Source organism: Bison bison, unplaced genomic scaffold, assembly GCF_000754665.1.
Source record: "Bison bison bison isolate TAMUID 2011002044 unplaced genomic scaffold, Bison_UMD1.0 scf7180017864249, whole genome shotgun sequence".
NCBI lineage: Eukaryota > Metazoa > Chordata > Mammalia > Artiodactyla > Bovidae > Bison > Bison bison.
The window spans coordinates 2,057,269-2,067,153 of NW_011494821.1; the positions used below are offsets into that span (position 1 = coordinate 2,057,269).

The window sequence follows — 9,885 nt, forward strand, 5'->3', positions numbered from 1 at the left end:
GGGGCAGGGCCTGTGGCGCCCAGCCTCCTGCCTCCCGCCCCTGACCGGGGCACCTCCCCGGCCATCTGCGGGGTGGGGGCACCTAGTCTGGCCCCTCGACCTGCGCGATCACCCCGGGTTTGGGCCCCGCGGCCGTGGGGATGAGCAGACCCCCGCAGGGGGCTGCGCGTCACAGAGGCGGCGGGCCGCTGGGCCTCTAGCCTCGGCCGGGCCGCGGGCGGCGGAGTTGGCTTCGGAGCGGAGGCGGCGCGGGCGGAGCAGGCCTGGCGCTTGCGGTCCCTGCAGCCGGAGAAGCGGGGCCCCGCGAACGGGTAACGCGCGCGGCGGGGTGGGCGCCCCCCCTCACCCGCCGCCCCGGGGAGGCTCCTGGGCCCTCTCCGCACCCGGGTGATGGAACACCCAGGTGTCCTCCCAGGCTTGGCAGCTGTGTGACGTTGTGAACCCGGCCTACATTCCCGCGTCTGGGTTCGAATCCTGGTCCCCACTTACCCATCTCATTTTCCTAACCTTCCAATGCCTGTTTCCCCATTTGTAAATACCTTCCTTATAGGGATGCTATTTAGAAGCACGTTGGCACCAACTTTCTGATGGCAGCAAACACTTGTGTAACATTTACTATATGCCAGGCACTGTTCTAGTGTTTTCCATCTGTCAGTCCATTTAATCCCCCCAACACTAGGAGAAAGGAACAGTTACCGTATCAACAGATGTGGAGGGGCTTCCCAGGTGGTGCTAGTACTAAAGAATCCACCTGCCCATACAGGAGACACAAGAGACGCAGGTTCCATCCCTGGGTGGGGAAGATCGCCTGGAGTAGGAAATGGCAACCCACTCCAGTATTCTTGCCTGGAATATCCCATGGACAGAGAAGCCTGATGGGCTACGGTCCATGGTGCCACAGAGAGTCTGGACTCAACAGAGAACACACACACAAAGTTACATAGTGCAGATGACAGAACCAGAATCTAACCCACTAATCTACACTGCCTCTTGAGGGGTAGCATAGGTTCCGGGTAATTACATGACTTTTGGAAGGCTTGCAACACCATTCCCAACCCTCCAAAGTTCTTCCAGCCCCACCCTATGGTTTAAAGTGTCTGATAACTATTCTGACCCTGTTCCCTTTCACTTTTCACTTTCATGCATTGGAGAGGGAAATGGCAACCCACTCCAGTGTTCTTGCCTGGGGAATCCCAGGGGCGAGGAAGCCTGGTGGGCTGCCGTCTATGGGGTCGCACAGAGTCGGACACGACTGAAGCGACTTAGCAGCAGCAGCAGCAGCTTTTTTCCTTTCTTTTCTTTCCTTGGCAGCACTGTGAGGTTTCTGGGATCTTAGTTCCCTGTTCAGGGATGGAAACTGCGCCCCCTGCAGTGGAAACCAGGAGTCAACCACTGGACCACCATGGAATTCCCTGGTTTTAGCTTTTCTTGAGAAGGCAATGGCAACCCACTCCAGTACTTTCATGTATTGGAGAAGGAAATGGCAACCCACTCCACTGTTCTTGCCTGGAGAATCCCAGGGACGGGGAGCCTGGTGGGCTGCCGTCTATGGGGTCGCACAGAGTCGGACACGACTGAAGCGACTTAGCAGCAGCAGCAGCAGCAGCAGCTTTTCTTGTGCACCTCTTAGGGCTTCCCTGGTAGCTCAGCTGATAAAGAATCACCTCCAATACAAGAGACCCCAGTTCAATTCCTGGGTTGGGAAGATCCACTGGAGAAGGGATAGGCTACCCACTCCAGTATCCTTGGACTTCCCCGATGGCTCAGATGGTAAAGAATCTGCCTGAGATGCAGGAAACCTAGGTTCAATCCCTGGCTTATAGGTTCCTTGCTCTATGCTAAGTGCTGTGGGGTCCCCTAGCCCTGGACAGTTTATATGTGAAGAAAGACACACTCTTTTTTCTTCATTAGTTAAAATACTTCCTCAAAAGAAGAATGAGGCTGTTCCTCGTCCCAAAGAGTGTGTGGGTTTCATAGAAGAGAAAGGCTTCGACACTGAAAGGGGAAAGAGAAGAGGGCAGGCTGAACCCACCAGAGCCTTGTATCCTGGGTGGGGATAGGCTGCTACCAGTTTCCATGCAGAGGCCTATCTGGGTGGGAGATGGGAGGGCCAGCTGGAGGAAGGGACCAAATTGTTCAGTAGGTGATGATGGGGTAGTGAGGATAAAGGCATGGAGGAAACCTACAGGATCTCATTTGAGGATGCTCATCACCACTGTGGTGCTGGGGAGAGCTGGAAGAGCCCCGGGGGCCCCTCCTGGGGAGAATGAATAGGAGACTGTCCACCAGAGGGTCTACTCAGACGACAGATGCAGTGTGAGACGTACACAGGGCAACGTGAGCGGTGCTTACAGACGTGGAACACACACTTGGCAAGCACACGCACAAACAAAACGAAGCACATCAAGCACACCGGAATAGTTGCCTCTGTGGGGAACGGCGAAGTGGGACATCGAGTTAAAGGGAATACATGGGCTCCCTCGTGGTGCAGACAGTAAAGAATACGCCTGCAATGCAGGACACCCAGGTTCAATCCCTAGGTGAAGAAGATCCCCTAGAGAGGGAATGGCTCCACTATTCTTGCCTGGAAAATCCCATGGACAGAGGAGCTTGGTGGGCTATAGTCCATGGGGGTCACACAGAGTCATAAAATCAAAGAGAGTTCTTGCACAGACAAATGTCTGTCCTGAACGGAAAATTATGATTAACTTGTCCCTCTGCATCCAAGGCCTGAAAAGTAGAGGCAGGAAAAAAGTACAAGAGAAAGTAAGAAAGCCCAGGTCTAGCCTGGGTCCTATTACTAACCTACTGTGTGACCACAGGCAAGCCCCTTCACCTCTCTGTGTCTAGTTTCCATCTGTTAAAAAAAAAATTCAATTCTCAGGTCTCTTCCATCTCTGAGCCACAATGAATAAAAAAGTCAATTAAAGTTTTGTGGAGCCATAGGGCTTAAACCTTGAGAAGGCAATGGCAACCCACTCCAGTACTCTTGCCTAGAAAATCCCATGGACGGAGGAGCCTGGTGGGCTACAGTCCACGGGGTCGCTAAGAGTCGGACACAACTGAGCGACTTCACTTTCACTTTTCACTTTCATGCATTGGAGAAGGAAATGGCAACCCACTCCAGTGTTATTGCCTGGAGAATCCTAGGGATGGCAGAGCCTGGTGGGCTGCCATCTATGGGGTCGCACAGAGTCGGACACAACTGAAGCGACTTAACAGCAGCAGCAGCAGCAGGACTTAAACCTTAAAAATGGAGGGCTGGGGAGAGGTAGAGAAAAGGAGGGTAGTTTTCAAGCATGGGAAACTTTGAAAGCAAAGCCATGAAGATTACAGCAGATGACTATGAAAAGTCTGACTGAGGGCTCAGTGTATCTGGTAGGGCCTTACCCCAGTTCTTCCCTGGGACTCCCTAGCTTGACTGGGGTACCACCTGCAATTCAATCAAGTCAGAGACTTTCCAGTCCTTCCATTTCTCTGTTCACCAATTGCCAAATTATGTCCACTAAAAAACTCACAATTCACCCCGATTCCCACTATCATGCTGCCCTAGTCCCAGGCTTCAAGCCTGGACTCTGCTCTAGACCATCCTTCCTCCACTCCCCCAGAGTATTCTTTCTTTACCTCAAGACTGTCCACAGCACTTCTGGGCATGTGATCCTTAGACCTGCCCTGATGTCATCGAGGTTCTCCACCTTTGTTCTGCAGCTGTGCCTTTTGAATAGAGACACGTGTGTACACGGCTAGTTGCTTCAGTTGTGTCCGACTCTTTGCAACCCCATGGACTGTAGCCCACCAGGCTCCTCTGTCCATGGGATTCTCCAGGCAAAGATACTGGAGTGGGCTGCCATGCCCTCCTCCAGGGGATCTTCCTGACCCAGGGATCGAACCCATGTCTCTTCTGTCTCCTGCATTGGCAGGCGAGTTCTTTACCACTGGCATCACCTGGGAAGCCCCAAATAGAGACACAGCCATCGGCAGTGTCGCTCAACACAGTGATTCATCCAGAGAAGATGTCAGAATTCCTCTAGGACACAGCCTTTATCACATCATTCAGAGCATCTTGAATGATGCCCTTGAACCAGAACTTCCCACTGCCCCAAATCCAGGTTCATCACTCCTTGCCTGTCACAAATTAAGCTTCAAACAACTGTTAATTCCCTGAATATGAACACATCACATATGCTCACATCCTGTGACTTCACCCGTCTTGTTCCCTCTTCCTGGAGTATACCAGATCCTCCACCACCAACCTATCTGCTTTGCACACACATATCCACCCTGCAAACCTCAGCTCAGATGCCACCTCCTCCAAGCAGCCCTCTCTACTACTTCTTACCCAGAAAGAATCAATCATGCTTTGTTTGTGCTACCCTGCACCATGCATGGGCTTCCCAGATGGCTCAGTGGATGAAGAATCCTTCTGCCAATGCAGGAGATGCAAGAGGCGCGGATTCGATTCCTGGGTCAGGAAGATCCCCTGGAGGAGGAAGTGGCAACCCACCCCAGTATTCTTGCCTGGAGAAGCCCATGGACAGAGGAGCCTGGTGGGCTACAGTCCATGGGGTCGCAAAGAGTCGGACACGACTAAGCGACTGAGCAGAGGCGGAGGCACCAGGAATATACCTGAGCCTTTTCTCGCCTCCCACAGTGTTGTAACAGTCCTGGTCTGTGTCCCCGCTAGACCCCTGCTGGGCTGTGAATCCTGTGGGTGTACACTGTATGGTGTATTTATCTTTGTCCCCCATGCCCCAGCCCAGTACTGACACATGGGGCCGCAGAGCAAGTTCATTGCATTAGGTTTAATATGTGTTTGGCAGGTAATGGTCTTCCTTTTTACTCCCCACAGAAAACAAGTGATTGCTTTTCTTTCCTCATTTTTGGAAGCCCTGCCCACCACGCAGCTGCAGTGGACATCCTGGTTCCCCAATGGACGAAGAAGACCAACTGATCCAGCCTCAAGACCAGAGCTGCTGGGCCACCCTGCCCGATGTGTGCCTGCGTCGTGTCTTCTGGTGGCTGGGAGACAGGGACAGGTCCAGAGCGGCCCTTGTCTGCAGGAAGTGGAACCAGATGATGTATTCAGCTGACCTCTGGCGATACAGGACCATCACGTTCAGTGGGAGACCTTCCAGGGTACATGCGTCCGAATTCGAGTCAGCCCTTTGGTATGTTAAGAAATTTGGTCGTTACCTGGAGCACCTGGAGATCAAATTCCTGAATCCTTACAACGCTGTCCTGACCAAGAAGTTCCAGGTCACCATGCGAGGCCTCCTCTCATGTCTGGGCAAGAGTAACAACCGTCTGAAATCTCTCTCCATCCAGCATCTCGAGTTGGACCGCCTGGTCTGGAGGAACAGCATCAGGAGCTCATTCATGAAAAGCTTGAGCTTCTTCTTGAAGAAGATGGGCAAACACCTGAACTATCTCAGCCTGAAGGGGGCCAGGCTCACCACGGAACAAGGCTGCCACATCCTCAACGCCCTGAGCTACTTACGGAACGAGAGCACGGTGACGGAGCTCAACATTGAGGACTATTTCAGCCACCACCTTGCCGTCTACAGCAGTCCCCAGTTCAACAAGACCATGGCCACGTTCCGCAACCTGGTGTCCCTGACTCTCAACTACAACTGCATCTCTGACGAGCTGCTGGAGAACCTGTGCGACAACAACACCGGCACCCTCCGGACCATGAACATCAAGTGCCACATTCATGACCCCCACGGGCAGGTCATCTGGGGTATGTCTTGGGCCAAGCTGGCCAGGCACGCCACCAGCCTGAAGGTCAACTTCTTCTTTGAGCGGGTCATGAAGTACGAGCGCTTGGCCCGGATCCTGTTGCAGGAGATCCCCATCAGGAGCATCAGTCTGAGAAGCTGCTATTTCAGCGACCCTGACTGGTCCATGAGACCCACCCTGACGGATCTCCTGCCCACCTTTCGGCACACTCTGCAGGTAGGTACGACCCTAGGGCCAGGAGGCCTGGGAGGAGTGGCTGCCCCCTGGTTCCTCCTGCCTGCTCTCAAAAGGTGAAAGTGTTAGACGCTCAGCCATGCCCAACTCTTTTGCGACCCCATGGACTGTAGCCTCCCAGGCTCCTCTGTCCATGGGATTCTCCAGGCAAGAATACTAGAGTGGGTTGCCATTTCCTTCTCCCGGGGATCTTCCCAACTCAGGGATCGAACCCGGGTCTCCTTCGTTGCAAGCAGCTTCTTTACCATCTGAGCCACCAGGGAAGCCTTAAGTTGAGATTCTGAGAAAGGTCACCAAACTATGCCTCTCCTGGTCCCCAAGACCACAGCAGAGGACAAAAGCTACTGCTCGCTTCTTGTACATGAAACCCACTCTTGGGTGACTGTCCACCAAGGAAAGCGCCTATATCCCTGGCTCAGAACTCTGAGGCCTGAGCATGCAGGTGCCTCCACCGGTGACCAGCAGATGGGCGGCCCCTTCCACTCACCCACCTGACACAGCAGTACACGGGACACAGAGCAGCTCCAAACCAGACAAAAAACCAGACTTGACCCAAGTTACCGAAGAGCTCAGAGGTGTGGGCTACTCTAATCTGGCAGCTCCCCATCTACAAAATCAGCATCATTTTGTCCCCTACTGAGGACCTCACAGTCTTCTCAAGTGGCTCAGCGGTAAAGAATCCATGACTGCCAATGGAGGAGATGCAGTTTCGATTCCTGGGTTGGGAAGATCCCCTGCAGAAGGGCATGACAACCCACTCTGGTATTCTTGTCTGGAGAATCCCATGCACAGAGGAGCCTGCCGGGCTACAGTCCAGGGGATCACAGAGTCAGACACAACTGAGTGACTGAGTAACAAGGACCACACACGAGTCTGTGAGCATGGATATACAAGGGTATATATACCACTACTGGGACTTTCCTGGTGGTCCTGTGGCTAAGCCTCCACACTCCCAATGCAGGGGACCCAGCTTCAATCCATGGTCAGGGAACTAGATCCCATATGACGCAACTAAGGGTTTGCATGCCACAAGTAAGACCCAGTGCAGTCAAGTAAATTAATTAATTTATACCACTTAATAAATGTATAATTATATAACAAATAAATGATAACTTAATGAGTTCATTAATAAACTTATAAATTAAGAAACACCAACACTTACAGTGAGGGATGACAAAGTGTGAAGAGGTCATTTACGCTCACACAGCCCTGAAGTGGGCAGGCAGACATCATACTACCTTTTGGTATTGCCCATAGTCACCTGGCCAGTCCACTGCAGGGCCAGGAACACCACCTTGGTCTCCAGACTCTAGGTACATAGCCTCAAAACTCCAAGTTTTGGGAACTTGGATGAGATCACTTGCATTTCCCAAATCCCTTCCTCTGGCAACTGCGTGTCCAGTGTCCCTTATCTAAGGCACTGGAGGGGACTTGCCCAGTGGGCCAGTGGTTGAGACTCCGCTTCCACTGCAGGAAGCATGGGTTCCAGCCCTGGTCCTGATCAGGGAAACTAGGCTCCTGTGTGCCACGTGGCATGTCCAATAAATAAATAAAACACTTAAACCGCCAGGGCCACCAGGCCAGTGCTGGATCATGAAAGTGCTATGAAATGACCCAGCCAAGTCCCAGCATCTCTGTTCACATCGTCTGCCCCATTGATGCTTTTCCAGAAACTAACTTTTGAATTCAACAACAACCATGAGTCTCTGGATGAAGAGCTGCACCTCCTCATCTTATCCTGCAGGAAGTTGTTTTATTTCAAAATCTGGGCTTTCCTGGATGTTAAGTTTGTGGAGCGGATCCTAAAGAGCCGGGAGGAAGGGCAATGTGCCCTGCGCACACTCAAGGTAAGAGCACCCTGGGGGGGTTCCACTGAGGGCAGGGGCACAGGGGCTTCTCGGAGGCAGGTGTCCACTCCTGGGATGAAGGTCAGGGATGAGGCAGGGCATGGGGGTTGGATATCTCACAAGTCTGTCCCTTCTGTGAAATTGCTAATTTCCAAGGGAATCTGGAGTTTAGGATTAATAATTAGTAGTAATCATCCTCAGCATTAATAGTTGGGTTTAGGCTTTTCCTGATTCTGCCGACAATTGTACGGGTACCTCATTTGGATTGTCTTCGGGGCCTGGGTGATGTAGTCACAGGGTGCGTGTGTGCAGATGTGTTTCTCTGTTGGCACAGGTGAGAATTTATACAAACAGATATGAGACGAATGAAGAGGACAGGACACTGCGGGAAATTTACAGGAAGTACAGAAAGCTGATCGATTCAGAGCTTAACTATTTTGTCATCGCTTACCCCATGATGTAACAACCAGCGCTCTCCAGAGAAAGAAAACCACGAGCACTTTGAACCTGACAATCCCGTCCTCATAGAATGACACTTGGGGCATCCCCTACTCCACCCTTTTTCTTCCTCTCTCTCCTTTTTTGCTGGTTTCACACCAACGTGGCACCCCAGCAATGCCTAGGATGTCATGCAAAGACCCCAGGTGACTTTAAAGTGCTATCTTTGCCAACTATCCAGGGGTGATTTCTCTTTTTTGTGGTTTGGTTTTGCTTTTTGAGTCTCAGTCAGCCATGGAGCTGAAGGCCCAAAGCCTCTCAGAGCAGGTTCTTACTCAGGGACCCTGATTCTTGCTAACCTTGCTCCCGAAAAGGTACCAGGGAGCAAATGGAGCCACGATTTCCATTGACTATCAGTGTCAGCTCAGAAAGACTTTTTTTTTTTTAAACAAGATTTGTTTATTTATTTTTAATCTTTGGTCACACCCTGCAGCATATGAGATCTTACTTCTCTGACCAGGCATTGAACCCATATTCCTTGCATTAGAAGGCGGAGTCTTAACCATTGGACCGCCAGGGAGGTCCCCCAGAAACTCTTTCTATCTTGGCTGACCTTCATGTCAGAGCCTCGTGCCACTGAAGCTGGCCAAGTCTGCTCTCAGATGAATGAAATCCACCAGCAGGTCCTCCAGCGAAGCAGGGGGATTCCCACGTGTAGACAGAGCCGCTCAGAGCCAGAACTCCTTCCCACAGGAGCTCAGCTCCTAATCTGTTGGTGTTATGGACTCAGATCTCCCACATCTGCTTTTCTGGTTCTCCTTTATTTTCCCCATCCAGGCAGCATGGTGCTCAGCCTGCTGCAAAAGCTGGGTTCTCATGTGGGGCTGAACCAGAAGTGACCATGACCTTCGTAATCACAAAGCATCTGTAATGTCCTGGAGAAATGTCCCTGATACAATGCTAAGTGAAAAAGGCATGACACAAAACTGTGTTTTGTGTGATATCAATCACAATAAAATACAAGTACAGGTTTTTTTTTTTAAGCATAGGAGAGATATACCAAAAATGTTAATAGTGATCTCTGAGTGGTGGGATTATGGGTGGTTTTTATTTTCCTTTTTATGCTGTCCCCTATTTCTCAGATTTTCTACAAAGACCATGTGCTATTTTTATAGTCACAGGGAAACATGATGTGTTTTAAACGGGGAGTATGGATAAACTCCTGAGCCCATGCTGTTGACATGGATTGCTTCTGATCTTTTGAGGTTTTGTGCACATAGTTCTACCCAGGGTTTTTTTCCCAATCAGTTCAGTTCAGTCGCTCAGTCATGTCCCACTCTTTGCGACCCCATGAACTGCAACACGCCAGGCCTCCCTGTCCATCACCAACTCCCGGAGTCCACCCAAACCCATGTCCATTGAGTCCGTGATGCCATCTAACCATCTCATTCTCTGTCGTCCCCTTCTCCTCCTGCCCTCAATCTTTCCCAGCATCAGGGTCTTTTCAAATGAGTCAGCTCTTCGCATCAGGTGGCCAAAGTATTGAAGTTTCAGCTTCAACATCAGTCCTTCCAATGAACACCCAGGACTGATCTCCTTTAGAATGGACTGGTTGGATTCCTCATGA

The 9,885-nt window shown here is 51.4% G+C and overlaps 1 protein-coding gene across 1 annotated transcript; it reads left to right on the forward strand.

Annotated features, from left to right (window-relative positions):
• Positions 1 to 222: 222 nt before the first annotated feature.
• On the forward strand, positions 223 to 8,494 carry FBXO39 (F-box protein 39). The gene is made up of 4 exons (XM_010847449.1): positions 223 to 311; positions 4,850 to 5,955; positions 7,644 to 7,820; positions 8,155 to 8,494. The coding sequence occupies exons 2-4, from the start codon at positions 4,930 to 4,932 to the stop codon at positions 8,281 to 8,283; spliced, it is 1,332 nt and encodes a 443-aa protein (XP_010845751.1). The 5' UTR covers positions 223 to 311; positions 4,850 to 4,929; the 3' UTR covers positions 8,284 to 8,494.
• Positions 8,495 to 9,885: the final 1,391 nt, after the last annotated feature.